Source organism: Poeciliopsis prolifica, unplaced genomic scaffold, assembly GCF_027474105.1.
Source record: "Poeciliopsis prolifica strain line A6 unplaced genomic scaffold, Auburn_PproV2 SCAFFOLD002, whole genome shotgun sequence".
Taxonomy (NCBI): domain Eukaryota; kingdom Metazoa; phylum Chordata; class Actinopteri; order Cyprinodontiformes; family Poeciliidae; genus Poeciliopsis; species Poeciliopsis prolifica.
In genome coordinates, this window is record NW_026562377.1 from 3,906,013 (window position 1) to 3,921,196 (window position 15,184).

Consider the following 15,184-nt stretch of genomic DNA (forward strand, 5'->3'; position numbering starts at 1 on the left):
TTGGCTCACAAAGATTTGAAACTGCATATGTGGATATCAGAATTGCAGAAAAAAGTCAAAGCGTAGCTTTTCTATTCCGAATGATTGAAATCAATCTGCCTGAAATGGAAATTCTGCCCGATGAACGAATGAACAGCAGGAATGCATAAGTAGAGGGTGATGATAGGTAGCATGTGAGAGAAAGTTTTGGGTGTAAACACAGGTTTGAGCTTGTTTTGTCAGGATTGTAACCCCCACCAACAAACAAAAACATTAATAATCCGGTGAAAATAATGAAACAAATGCAAAAAAAATCCCACATTTTATAGATCAAGAATTTATCTTTGACATAATTACAATGAGAAGAGGTGAGCATGAGCGCAATCTAAAAGCAGGGCTGCTACTGGTTGAAACACTACACATAGCATTTAAGTACTGCTGTAAACCATTTGCATTATCCTCTTTACCACTGTCACTAATCATTTTACCAATCAAGTGAGAGCTGCAAATCATATCCTGCTTTGTAGTTGTGCTAATATTCCCAAAGTGGCACAAATACACAAACACACAAACACAAAGAGATACATTCAAATCTTTAATCCTGACATCCTTACTTTCCTTTGTGCTGCTTCAGTCTTACTTGTGTGCTCATGAAAAGACGAGGAGCGAGACGCTCTGATATGCTGGTAGAGTTTCACAAACAAAGACTGCTCTATCGCCCTCAGTGTTGACGCCACAAGGTCCAGAGTTGTCAAAAGTATCTGACCTCCATCTCTGCAAGATAACTGAGCAGAACAAAAAGCTGGAGGAGAGAAAGAGTAAGAAAAGCAGATACAAATCAAATGCATGCTCAAACAAACTCAACTGGCGTCAGCCACGGTGCAAAATAAAGAACAATGTCGCCTAGGCAACACTGGCTCATTTTTCCATCTTTTCTCAGTCTTTAGAAGTAGGAAATTATACTTCATGAAACATCAAACAGTATGCTGCACGATTATTGACTTTTAGACAACCAGTGTCATTTTGAAAACAACAAAGAAAAATCAACTGGAAAAACTGCTTTAGAAATCTTTGGGTAAAACATTCATGCTTTTTAAATAACGTTGCAAAAACCTTGTCACTGCTTTATAATCCTCCTGCTTTGTGAGCAATTTGGGCTCGTTTCATAATTTTAGAGAGCTTTACAAGGAACAGTAAAAAGGACATCCACATTTGAATTCTGATTCAGTTCCGATGCTTTAAGTTTCATAAGGTTTCTGTTGTATTGGTGCAGCATGTGCAGATATAAGTAAAACACAACTGGATTTGATATATTTTTATTGCACTGCATAGGAGGATGAAGATATCGCTGCTCGAAAATATAGCCAAAGCAGACTTTTACATAAAATGATGGTAACCAAAGATATTTATCTATAAAATGTACTGTGCAACAATATATAAAGAATTGCCAAAATATGTCTTACAACATTTAAATAATGCATATGTGTTGCATGGATTGGAGTTATAATATTTGTGCTTTACATTCAAGCTCTCATACAGCAAAGTGCATTTAGACTTTCCACTTTCCACTTGCCTGTCAGGCTCTCAGCAGAGCCTCCACAGAAAAAGGCAACGGCTTTGCGGTCGGTGTCCTCACTGCGCCATGATGAGAACCCGCCACAAAGTCCATACAAGGATTTGCTTCGGTGGAAGGAGGGCCTGTGTTCCAGCCTCTTCCTGCTAAATGTCTGGAATCAAAAGTCCTGCTGTGAGCCGGGACACCCAATTCATTTAAAACAGGCAGGTCTGATCCAAACGTTGAGAGTCTGGATGTTGAAAAATGATCTATGTTGATTGTTTCTGTTTGTTTTAACATTGGTTTGACAAAGCAGATGCATGGTACGTTATCGGTTTTGAGTCGTTGATGTGATGCTGGGGGTGTTGGCTCTGGTTCGCTTCTCTTCCTACAGTCTCTCCAACCATTCTGTGCCTCTTTATCCTCCCTGTGCTGCGATGAGCTCTGGGTTGATAAAAAGTCATCATAGTGATCTCCTGTGGAGCGCCTACTCTTTAGGTGGAAGAAATCATAAAACTGGAGGCCACAGTCACAGAGCTGCTTATATTTATATACAGGCACGCAGCTGGAAGTCCCTGCAGAGGAAGAGTCCTTGTTGGTGGAGCAGCAGCGGAGGCATGGGGGGACGGGGAGAGGTAGAGGATGAAGTATGGGCATGAGAGCGGAGGGAGAGAAGGAAACTTCGCTCTGCAGCTCTTTCTGTCTTAACTCGCGCTCCAGCATCACGTTTTCCAGCTCTTTGTCTGCAAAGGCTCGCCTCTTCCTCATGCGGGTGCTGATGGAGGGGCATGGAAAGTTGCTTTGGTGGTGCTGCTTAGACCAATTGGACACACTGTCCTCTGGGGTCATCAGATGTTTTAGCCCTGAACATGGGAGCAAAGCCACATTCTGCTGTTACACATCCATTTTGTAAAGAAAACCATGTTTCCATCATTAAATCAGCTTAAATTTCAATACTGTGTTGTTTGTTAGTTTAATCAGGTGGTTGGTTAGTGCTGTCATTTTCACTTTGGAGAAAGAACAACAAGAATTAATCTGAATTTGATTTCCCTCCTAGCGCCTCATTCTTGGCCCTTATCCCTATGTTTTAAAGGTTAGTGTCTCCTAGCTGTTCTGGAGGAGTATGGAGAGGACAAATGGAAATGGCTTGGCAGCCTTAATGAATTGCATTTCAGGGGTACACTTAGAAACCAGATTTTTGCAGCTTCCCTCGCAAAGACCCTATTGAAAAGCCAACATTTTAATTTAGCCTCCCTGAGTCATTTCTTTGTAGAATTATCTTTCAGCTTGGATGTTTGGATGTACAAGATGAAAAATGTATTTCTTTGCTTTGTTGCTGAAGCTCAGTTAGATGTTTTGAAAGGAGTCTGAATTTCTGGAACCTTTTGTTCCAGGTGACATATAGTGTCAATTTCAACTAAATTCTGGATTGGGTTCATCTGACTAGAGTACCTTCTTCCACAAGTTTACTGATTTCCCTTCATGGCTTTTACCAAATTGTAAAGTGGACCACTTAAGCTTAGTGGTAAGAAGCAAGCTACTGTTGAATTGGTTTGTCAAAGTAGTCCACAACTCTCCCACCTGAGCTGTGGATTGCTATATCTCTGAATATTGTTTTGCTTGTCTGCAGATAGATTTCTGTGCCTGGAAAGGTTTGACGCCGTGTCATTCTCTGCCCAGTTAGGGATGATTTATTAGACAGTGCTCTGTGAGGTGTCCAAAGCTTGATCTATTGTTTTAAAAGCTAAATCTGCTTTAAATTACTCTGCAACTGCATCCCTGATCTGTGGTTTGCTCATTTCTCTTGATAATGTTGTTGGGTTGCTAATGTTCTCAAACATACCGCTGAATTCTTCATCAAATAGTTGCATTCTTCCTGAGATTAGATTTCCCACTTGGGAACTATTTACTAGGGGTCTTCTGAATACTATAGGTTGTAACGGTGTTTATGTCAAAGTATGAGAGCAAATGGACAGAATATAAAAGCACTGTTATAACTGTTAAAACACTCTTATATAAATACAAATAAATAAATAAAAGTATAACTTTACTTTCTCTCTATGGATATGTGCTACCTTGTTGACCCAGCACATCAGTTCAGATTAAAATGAATCAAGGTTTGTGGTACCATGACAAATTGTGAAGTAGGGATGGCTTGAATTAAGTCTAATCCTTAAAAATCTAGAAAATGGACAGAAAGCCTCCAGAAGAAATCCATCAAGTTTTGTCACATTAATAATTATTTTGAAGGCTATTCTATGAACGTGACTCACTTTGGTTTTGACCATTGGAGGAGCAACAAGCACAAGAACTTGAGCTGAGCTAAATTTACAAATAGTAAAGTATAGGTAGATATTAGTCAACCTTTAATTTCTGTTAATGTAACCCACTGAGAGCAAAGGTAAATATTTAAAAGTGTACTCAAAACCAGAAAAAAACCCACTTTCTAACAAAGTTCCTGAGAAAAGGAAAATGTGAATAAGTAATGGGGTGTTAATTATACTTTACCCTCCGGGTTGCTCTTAACCACAATGCCTGAGTCAGCTGCTTTGGTAAAACACTGATATGCTGTTCTCCTCAATGGAGCTGAACACTTGACCCCCTTTTTACCCTGGGAGAAAAAGGTGAACAAGAATCAGACATCTGGACATAATTGGATTTTACAAAGGCAACTTTCCAGGGCCAATTAGGATGAGGAATCCATTATTTAAGACACTGGACAGATATTCATTAGGATTATTTAGTATTGGTATTTGACATAAATGTACAATATTTAAATCTCCATTTAAAACACACATCCATGCTATTTTGCTAAATAAATCGAATCAGATTACATATTATGTGGGCGTGTAAAGTGAATTGCTCTCTAGCTTTTGTCTGCACTGGTTCAGTTGAAAACAAAACTACATTTTATAAATAAAGAGATAACTGCCTTAAGTCTTAGAAAAGCATTGCTGGTTTCTTTTATGTGTTTTGCCAAATGTTATTTGAAAATATTTGTCAGGCTTTCAATGCAAAAATGCAATTTTATATGCAGTTTGAAGCTTCTGTTAGAATAGAATAGTAATCCCACAGTGGGGAAATGTTCTTGTTACAGCAGCACAATAACAAAATATACCCCATTAAATATAAATATATCTAAATAAAAAAAATACAGTATAAGCATCTGTAAATTATCTAGTGTGGAAAATGTGTCTGAAGAAAATACAAGGACAACCTTACCAAATTCCGAGTTCTTTTTTTCTGTCTATTTAGATTACTGAGCTCTTTTTGTTTTCCACCACATTAATATTCAGTTCCTTTCTTGACGCACAATTTATATTGTTCTCACATAATATCTACATGTCATACAATCCATCCGCTGATCATTTGCAGGATTTGTTCCCCCTCTCTATCATCTGAGCTCCACTGACCTATCCATGCCCTCTTCTCACCTCGGCAGCCTGCTGCCTCCTCAGCGCAACCTGCGCTGCCATGACGCGCTGACGCTCCACCACCAGCAGGCAGCAGGCGCATCGGCAGTCCCTCCAGCGGCAGAAGCGCTTGTGGCCTTTCAAGCACGACACGACGCCGTGGTTTCGACAGCGGGCGCATTTGGGGCTGCGGGTCATCTTGCGCTGAGCTTTCTGCTCGCAGCCCTCCGCAGACTCTGGTGCAGCAGCCACTTTGTCGGTTCTCTCCTTCGTTCTCGCCGCAGCTGTGATTTGCGTCGCTTACCGGCGCATCTGTCAGAGGTGGTCACGTCAAAAACTAAAGATTTTAGCTCTTTACTTTTCGCTGCCGTCTTCAGCTGCAGGCCTCCGTTCAGTTGTACGGACATCTGTGAGAGGAGAGGCGAATTACACTTTTTAGACCATGGAGTTTTATTGAGGATTTTTAAACAAAACAGAGACACAATAAGCATAAAGAATAAGCATGCGTTTAGAGATTTTTTGAAAATAAATTAAGATATTATATATAGATTATAAAAACAGGTCACATGCAAATCACATCCATCCTGTTGTACAGAGGCTTACACTTAAACCAATCAACTTCTATGAGCAATAAAACTAATCGAAGAAAAAAAAAAGTAATCCTGGATCTCCAGACAAGAATCCAAATTCCCAAACTAACCCGACTCCCTCTGGGAAGATTTCCCTCACCAGCTCGATGAGGCTTTTTTCAGAGTGGAAACGTTGCAGCCAAAAGTTGAGCCTGCCTCAGCTGCTCTTTGACGCCCTTTTCCAAGAAGCAGCTCGGCCGCAATGCCGCGCTCCCGGCAGAACCCACCTGCAAAGATTTAGGAAACCAGCGCTCACTGGAAGAACGAGTCCCTCTCCTTTTAAACGCCTCTACCTGCGCTGCCCTGCCCACCTTCCTCTCAAGTTTCAGAGACCTGGGGTCCCTGATAACGGCACATCTCAATTGAAGGCCACAATTATTGGAGAGCCAACGTTTCCCACAAGAGTTTATTTAAAGCAGGTAGACTGGGGCTGACTGGAGCTGGCTCAAGGCACAAGCAAATTAAGCGGCTGCTAAGGGCCCCCTGCTGGCCTGGGGTACTTTAAATTCATGGTTGTGGATAAGAATGTTGAAGAATTTCAAATTGTTGAAAGTTACATTTTTTGTATTTATTTAGGACTTCAATAATATTAGATAGCAAAACACAAGTTAATACAACAATAGTTAATTTACTTCATCAAATGAATCAATAAATCAAACTATCACCTCCTTCCTGAATCTACTCACTAATCTATTGATATTGCTTTTGTGGCTGTGGTCAAATCTAAGCAAAAGTAGAGTTTAGATTGTTGCTCAATGACTCTGAAGTTAAGATTTTTAATCAAAATTTGCAAGTATCACTGGAATCTTTTAATAGATATCCTGAAATTCAGAATAATTTACATTTTACAGTGTATGAATGATTACCTTTACAAACCCTGTGAGAGTGTTAGGATCTGTGTGAGGTTGAACTTTGGGTGTTATTTGCTTGATCATTTCTTTTTTTTCATTTTGATGCATTGTTCATTCTTTTGTATTTTTTTGGGTTTATTTGTTTATAATATTCATATATTTGAATTTGCTACCCTAAGATTAGAGTTTTCCTTTCAGTTTAATATTTCTGCTAATTTTAGGTAGGCTATCCTTTAATTTGTTTCTGTTCATTGCTCTTCTTTCCTCTGCTCCCTTCAGCTTGCTGGTCTTTGTGTCCTGCACAGGAGTTTCCTATCTCCTGATTGCCTCACCTGCAGTCTTCTCGTCTCATTGTTCTCCACTGACTCCTTTCCCGATCCACAATGTTTCCCTTCAGCTTAACATCCTACTTGCCCTTGGTAAGTTGTGCTTGTATTTTAATTAAATATGTGTTTTGAGATTATCTTAACCAACTTATCTTAACTGAAATCCACAAAATACAATAGACTGAGGTCAAGTTAAAAACTAGTACTTGTTACGATTTTTAATTGTTAATCTAGATAGATATTATTTAATCCAAAAAATAGAGTTAAAATACCAGCTTTCAAAAAAAGCATATTGAAACAAAGATATTGAAAAGTCTTTAACTGGTTGCAGTCCTTTTGCTGCCTACTTAGTCTCTATCAAGAAATATTTACTTTAGGGGTGACTGCCAGAACAAACGAATAAATCAGATAAATGACATCTCAACAATTTATATACTGCTGTTCATTTAATAACTACTGTGAACGGTCTAAAACATTTGGAGCTTTGCTGTACCCATTTTATTTCTGTAAGCTGATGGTGACAAGTGGTTTCAAATTTAAGTGATTAACTTCAGTTTTAAATAAGTTCCTCAAAGTGACCCAGACAAAATGGCTAAACTGAGAGATCAAATGGGTTAAATCTATAGCCTGTCACACACATAATCCTAACACAGCACTTATTTGAGAAATTTACAGTGGTTGGTAACTACTGGCATTATTACAAGAATATTATCTTACAAAATTATAAGTAACTTAATAAGTTACCGGCATATTAACTCTGTTTTACAAGTACTAAGTGGGAGTAAAGTATTGTACTTTTCTATTTTATAATAATATACAGAACTGAAACTTACTGTTTATATCTCTATCTCTTTCATTTAAAAGGCATTTTCTGCAACACTTCTGTTTCCTCTGAAATGAACCTTCACAACTGCCCTTATGTTGGCTTTGGAAACAAGAAGGATGGTAAGAAAATTGTGCTCCCTGCTGGTGATACTCTGTCGCTACAAGTGGGGTAACTCCATAGCAATTATTTTCAAAAAATGTTTCTGGCAAAGATAAAATATAAGTGAAGTGATTGCTGTTGCATCCATTATAGTTACATGAAGAACCATCTCCAATCAGAGATGCAAGGACAACCTTTATTAATTTGCATTATTAAGAACAACATTTAGATCCGATTTGCATAGTGGTTCAGTAGACTTCTATATTTTTTAAAATGTACTTAAAATATTTTCTAGAACTATTAATAACGGCTTTATTTTGTTTACTTGTTTAAAGAATAGTTGTAAACCACATTTTTAGTGGATACATAGGATGAAAGTATCCTACTTCTTTTCGATCATGTTAAGAATTTTCTACAAAATATGTCTTTTGCATTTCATATTCATGTGTGTGATTTTATACTTCTATCATGTTCAAAACAAGCAAATAAATATCTAAAGCTCAAGGGCTCAGGTGGCTAAGGCCAGGTAACCTTTGGTCTTGAGTCAAGACATTGCCATAAACAGAGGTGATCTCCCAGGACATTTCAATTGTTAGCTTGAAACAGAATGAAAGATCTGTTATCAAAGATGTTGGTGGAAATCAGAGCCAGCTGAGCCTCTAGATATGATCTTTTTGTGAGACTGCCAATTAAAACTAATAATGTCTGCAGAGACAGACACAAAGAACCTATAATGCTGATCAGAAGCTTTGTCCTCTCAATAATCTCACAAGAAAAAATACTGAAGTGGGAGAACATGCAAATTTCATATAAATTCTAGTACATTCAAATCTCATGTACTGGGTTTAAAACCAAAGCCTTTTTTAAATCCATGACCTTCTTGATGCAAGGCAACAATGCTGCACTTAATTATATTGCTTTTAAATCATAGTTTGCTTTTAAAAATCTATTTATTAGCTCGATGGCCTTTTAAAGTGTGGTTACACTTCAAGCCACATATGCCCATCTAATTCAGACAGAGCAGAGCAGAGTAGGTCAGAGCCAGTGTGTGTTGCCCTAGGACATTTTGACATGTGGTAAGGAACTGCCAGCCATTGCCTTCCAACTGCAAGTCCCACTTTTATAGTTTGTATATTTGTTCATCTGTTTTGTTTTCAAATTCATTAAAATTGTCTTTCATAGTCACTCTATCCTGAAAAACAAGCTGTTCAGATTTACAATTAGTCTTTCATTAAAAGATATGATGATGAGTGCAAATATACCTCTCATTGCAACTGTATAATGTGCCACAGTACATACAGAAAGAAGAAAACAAGCCAGTGGGACCTAGCAAGTCAACAAAGCACAAGCAAGACCAACAACAAGTGCATTTCCATGTTTTCTTAGCAGTATACATATAAAACCTCAGAGGAGTTTTGCAAATACCTGCAGAAGATGTTTCAAAGTTATATATTCACAAGATAGAGACAGATAAACTCTGATTATTAGGACACGTCCCTTTCAGATGAAATACAGAGGCCACAGTGGCCTGTTCACATCAAAGGAGTCTCCAAAGGGATACAAAGGAACTGCTGTACTCTGGGGAATTGCTGCAGAAAAGGGAGAAAAAATCAATATCATTTTTAAGAAGCATATAGGGATCATGGGATCCTTTCAGCTGCAATGTGGGAGTACAATACAAATACTATGTATTTTTTATTTATTTTTTTGGGGGGGAGGGTGTTTTATCCATGCCACACATTCATTACACAGGCAGGCAGCAGTAATCGTCAGGCTCCTCTGTACACAGTCTTGTCTTTTTTTCTTTTTTTTTTCACAAAAGTTTCAGGCAAAAAAATTCTATTGATATTTATAATGTGTATGAAAGAATATCAGCTGCAGGAGAAAATGACTTAAGTCAATTTAGAAACAACGAAAACAAGAAATGTCTCCAGCTGTTAACTTAAGCTCCACCTCAAAACAATTCTGCCTGACCCCAGTCTGTATTTGGCACAGACAATAGTCCAACAGAAAACACATTGTACAAAATAGACAATATTTTGACATGAGGTGGAGCAAAAAATACAAATATCCTCCTTTAGTATAAAAGAACCTGGTACAAAAGATCAAAATATTATTTTAAATAGATAAAAATGTTATTTTTATCTTTTGTAGTTTCATCATTATGTTTGGCAATCTGTTGAACATATTTGGCCAAACGACTCATGACTTGAAATTCAAAGGTTAGGACTTGACTCTGTGCCTTTATGTCTCAAATAAAACCCACCTTTAGCTGCTTTAGCTTGCAGATGGTAAACTCTGATGGGGCAGAGGTCCAGGAATGGATGTGAGAGTGAAAGGCTGGAGTTGTTTGGTGCAATTACATTTAGGATGTGCATTATGTGGTACAGTATGTCCGTGAAAACAGATAAGTACCCCCCTTGCTGATAGCATCAGCTTTGCCGCTGCCTGTGGTGGAGTGCACTCTCTCCAAGCCCCTTGACTGTCAGACAAAATTGACTGCCATCACCACGGACATATTGCTCTTGTATTCAAGTCACATGACCATGTCTTGGCCCTACTTTCTTCAATGTCCTGCGGCTCTACTGAGAATTGTCCGCATCAACTAGCATGTTTTGTCACAAATATAGAGTTTGACAGACTCTTTGGCTTATGCTGACATGTCTGTCTCGATCAGCCTCTCTCTCTCAACGACAAAACACAGGGGGTAGACAACCTGCTTGAGATTTTCAAGGACAAGAGGGCTGCTCCAACTTAAAATAGTGCAATGGAGGAGTTTGAGAGGTTCCAGACAAACTCCAGGCTGAATGTCAATTCACTTCAAAGAGAAAAATATAAAGACAATGAACTGTGTTTCGCAGTGCCGTTACGCAAAGGTTTTAGAAGCTTTAGCCACCTACTTTCAAAGACTGGGAGACACCTTGGCACTTATCAGTGCAAGGCAGGGCCTATTAAGCTGACAGTTGTTTTTTTTCCCAAGGAGGCTTAACCTGCACTTTAGATTGTTTGAGTTGTCAGGCTTCTAAAGGTGGAACAAACACCTGCTTAGGTTAATGTCAGTAAATTAGATACAATTATGCTCCTTTTTGGTGCTCCCAATATGCTGTGCAAAGTTGCAGTGGAAGAAATGTAACATGAACCAGAATGACAACTTTTTGATAAAACAGTCAAAAAGCAGCCCGAGGTTTTCATACATTTGGTAAATTTTGACAACTGGTGAACAGGAAAGAATCAATTCCTCAAAGTCCCTGTTAGCAAAAGGGTGCTTTACAAAAGTATTTATGCCTCTTGCACCTTTTCATATCATATCTTGTCCACAAACTATTTGGATTTAATGTGACAGTCTGGCACAAAGCATGTACAGTCACTCTACTTAAATAGGATTCAATTTGGACAAAAGATTCACTTAAATTCAATCAGCATATTTCACAAACCAATATCTTGTGAAAACAATGTCTGGACTTATAGTAAGCAAAAATGTTGCTTGTATAGAAGTAACAACAGAGCAGTAATGGTATGGCGCTTGACTGGGTGGGAGCTACAACGTATTTGTCCATCTAAGAAAATGCTGAGAATTTCAGCCCAGATGTGAACAAGACATGGATGAAAACAGAGGCTAGATGCAATCAAAGAGCAAAGCAGAAAATCAATCAGCAGCACAGGGATATATTATTTATCAGAAGCAGACATAGACAGGCTTCAACTGATCTTTGAAGAAAATTATAAACTCCTCAGATTGTATAAGACAAGCTAATCAGTATGATGGATGCTTTTTAGTCATGTCAGTCTGTATGATCTTAAAAAGTTTTTTAAAAGATAAGGATCAAACAGAGGAGGATTAATGTATGTTAGTGAAACTGAACAGAAATTTTTCTCCAATCTTCATGGTTTTAAACATTGGTGCATTTGCATCTTTGTGATTTCATGCTTCATGATCTGAAGAAAATCCTCCGGGAGCCAGAAGTTGCCCCCTCTTGTTCCATTTAACTCTGCATGTGCCGTTGGCTTCAGTCCATCTGTTCTCTGGTCCCGTGTTCATTCTCCCACCAATTTTCCGTTTGCACCTTTTCACCGCGAATATTCACTCCCTTTGTTTGTGTCTCCTTTGTTTTATATTTACTTCATCACTTTAACTTGAATCATCCATCTTTCACCCATGTATTTGTTTTCCACATCTTTTGTCCTTTCTCCTAACATTTTGTTTCCCACTGATGAATTACTACTTTTGTCCTGGTTTTTTCCGTTGTGCTTCCAAGAGTCTTACCTCATTTCACAACTTTTCAACTCTCTTTAAATCTCAGGGAGCTTTCGTCCTTTGCTGTCCCTCACTTTTACTTCTTTTCCCTTTTAAAGAGGATGCTTGGTGTCCTTCTTTACCCTTTCTTCATTCACTTTCAGATTTTTATGTCCACTGCTTTAGGCTGGAGAAAGCTTAAAGCATTTTACAAGCCTGGTGAAAGGTCTAGGAGAATATATTTTTCTGTCTCTGGCAAAAAGCGTTTGTTCGATGCAGTTCAGACCTCTTTTGGGTAGATCAGGAAACAACATATTTCTGGAAAAGGTCGAACAGATGCTAGGTCAGAATAGAACAAGCACTTTATAAATTAAGTGGTAATCTGAGGAAATGAATGAGTACAAAGCTTTCTCCTGCAGCAAGAGGACTTTTCCAACCACTATTTGGAGGAAATTTGTCAGAGGAAATATGTTTCTCTGTAAGAGGCAACCATCATGTTGTTTTTGTTGAGGCATAATTCAAATATAGAATTATCAAGTCCTTTTTGTTTTTTACAGAAGGAATATCAGTGTCACTGTTTCTAGAAGGTAAATAAATGAACAAAAGTTCTCATTGTTTTATTGGTGTTTCATGTCATAGGCCAAAGCAAAGTACCACTTAATTGGGCAATGGGAGGAAATTTTGCTTTTCCCTAAACACGGTGACTTGTTTGGATCCCCTGATATCAGAGGCACCAAATTAAATAGGAAGCAGAGTGGAACTTTACACATTTACACATTTTTCATCAGATCTTTGTGTGGTTCATTCAGTGTTTAAATTGCCATTTACTTGTTTCCACAGTGAAAGGTGTTGAATATTTCAAACAAAAACAAAAAAAGGCAAAAACATTAACACAATTTGTATGTCATTACTAATCAGTGAAAATTGTAAATGTGGGTCCAATCTCTTAAAAATTGTGGCCATAAATGGTTATTTGATTATTTATTTATTTCTTCAGGTCAGAATATTGTTGAATCTGAAAATACATTTCAACTGGTTTTCTTAGTTTTAATTTTTCGCTACTATAATCCAAATCCACTGGCACAAAATAACCAGCATTGCTTCTACATTTAACACCCACGCACATCACAGAAGATAATTCATCATCTTTTTGAAAAACGTTTTGGTTTCATGATTCATCAATACTTGATACCTGATCCTTGACCTGAGCATTGGTGTTTTATCTCCAGATGAGTTAAACCCCCTCTGCAATTATTTCTTATCATGATCTTGATGTCTGCAGAGTGAGCAGTAATAGCCCCATGAAGAGCTTTGTGTCCTGCTCTGAGTATTGATCCAGTCTGTTTCAGCCTCATGTTAATGAAAAGACTTTAAATAATGCAGACACAACCCTACTGTACACATATAAAACATGCAATACTATAGATCTACCTTTTTTCATTCTTTTTCCTTCCTTCCCCCTGTCTTGTTGTCATTGTCATTTTTATCTTCCCATACCGGTATTCTTTAGATAAAGGTTGAGGAAGGATACCCCCCACTGCTCTCCCCTTCAATGCAGCCTCACCACCTCCGATCCATTGTCTTTCTGGATGCTGTGAGATTCAAAGACACCCTCTGCTCCCAGAGATGAAACACCCCCGCTGAAATATCAAGTGTGTCCCAATTTGGGACTATCTCTTGCCCTCTATATCAGATTTCATGTTTCTTTTGCTTTATTGGATGCTTTTGTCTTCCTGATTGGGAAAGCGTATCTCAGTGAAGGTGTGAAAAGCAATATCCCCCCAGACACACAAAGCCAAGCACAATATTGTGCAATTGTGGCAGCATAATGAGACGCCAGTTGAATAGAGCTTGAATTAGGAATCATCTCCACAAGCACAGCTCTTCAAACATTCTCAAAAAAAAAAAAAAAAAACGTTCAAGCAAAAAATGCAGATGAATGCTTTTCAGCTACTTCAATATAACAAGTATCCCACTTCCTTTGATTATTTTTGCATGATTCCTGCAAGAAACATAACCAACACTGAGGCAAGAGAGACTAATATCACCGTTATCCAAATAAAAATATCTATTAAAAGCTCTGGAAGGGAGAAAAGTAATAGTTTATGCTTTAAATAGTGAAATGTAAGCAGGACTTATTTCAATCCTTCCTAGTTCTTTGTAGTTTGGCAACTACACATACAGAGCAGGGGCATTTGTAATACAAAACAAATAATTGCGCCTTTGTGAATTTGAGTCTTGTTTCATATGTCTGTTCACAAATAAATAGCTTCTGACAGAGCTGCACAATTTGGAATCATGTTAGCGAAATTTGCAACAATTTGCAGTAAACAGGAAAATAATTAACTATAATTTGTGAATATATTTCTGCCTTCAATTTATAGTAAACATGGATGACAGCAAGTATCCTATTCAGCCCGGGAGAAAAAAAAAATCTGTTATTTCTATTTCATAGTAAAAAACAGAAGAGGGTTAACACTATGCATATCAAGGTACACGCCACACAGCCCGCAATGTTTTAATAAACACTGAAAACAAGGTCTAATAAATGTAAGTTCCATGACTTTATTTACTAAAAGTACCATCCATCACTAATTAAAGAACATTTCATCTAATATTTTGTGTTTGAAAAGAAATTGAAAACGTATGGGAGTAAAAAAAAGCTTGGTTCTAATTTTGAGCTTGCTCCTTAGATAAATTTATTTGATCACTACACACACATTGAAAAGTAGTTGGTAGAGTTTTTCTCCAAAAGCTGCTATGCTTTTCATTCTGTCCCTGTCCTTATTTTATATTTCAGCTTGCAAAGTACACCATTCTCCCTTCTCTGCTCTCTGCTGGTGACAGCTGGGGAGAACCTATGGAGAAGAGTCACTGGAGATACATTAAAGATGATCTCATGCTTTGCTGTATCTTCCATTAAATCTACTCATGTATCAAATTAGCTTTTGTTCTTCAACTGTCACTTGTTTTTTAAAGTCCACTAAAGGCACTACAGGTCCATTTTGTGCCTTTGAAAATGCTACAAAGGAATAAATGGAGTTTCACAAGAATCTCACAAATACTGGAAGAAGAATTTTTGCCTAAGCAGATTCTGCTGGTGGCTTGAAACTCGCTAAAATACAAAAATATAATTCTCTACTTATTGTTGTCTAAATTGTCAAGTTCAGTGATTGTTGCCTCCCTCTGGATAATGATGCCAACCAGCTTGCGATAAGGGGAGGAAAGCCCACCAACCACTTTTCATCAATGTCGTTTCAGCAAGTCGATGC

General features: G+C 37.9%; 1 protein-coding gene across 2 annotated transcripts; it reads right to left on the reverse strand.

Annotated features, from left to right (window-relative positions):
- Nucleotides 1–1,167: 1,167 nt before the first annotated feature.
- dmrt2b (doublesex and mab-3 related transcription factor 2b) lies at nucleotides 1,168–5,923 on the reverse strand. 2 transcript variants are annotated; one of them, XM_055045361.1, is made up of 4 exons: nucleotides 5,677–5,923; nucleotides 4,969–5,354; nucleotides 4,043–4,145; nucleotides 1,168–2,397 (listed from the first exon to the last, which is right to left on the reverse strand). In XM_055045361.1, the coding sequence occupies exons 2-4, from the start codon at nucleotides 5,143–5,145 to the stop codon at nucleotides 1,556–1,558; spliced, it is 1,122 nt and encodes a 373-aa protein (XP_054901336.1). In that variant the 5' UTR covers nucleotides 5,146–5,354; nucleotides 5,677–5,923; the 3' UTR covers nucleotides 1,168–1,555. The 2 variants fall into 2 exon arrangements, with proteins under 2 accessions (XP_054901336.1, XP_054901346.1); XM_055045371.1 differs by having other exon boundaries at nucleotides 5,648–5,923.
- Between the last annotated feature and the right edge of the window lie 9,261 nt (nucleotides 5,924–15,184).

What these genes read in the sequence shown, in the direction of transcription:
- dmrt2b (XM_055045361.1), bottom strand. Translation starts at nt 5,145, where the DNA reads ATGACCCGCAGCCCCAAATGCGCCCGCTGTCGAAACCACGGCGTCGTG. An exon ending in GGAGGCAGCAGGCTGCCGAG is followed by an intron (nt 4,146 to 4,968) that starts GTGAGAAGAGGG and finishes TTTTTCTCCCAG; the next exon opens with GGTAAAAAGGGGGTCAAGTG. An exon ending in GGTTAAGAGCAACCCGGAGG is followed by an intron (nt 2,398 to 4,042) that starts GTAAAGTATAAT and finishes TCCCATGTTCAG; the next exon opens with GGCTAAAACATCTGATGACC.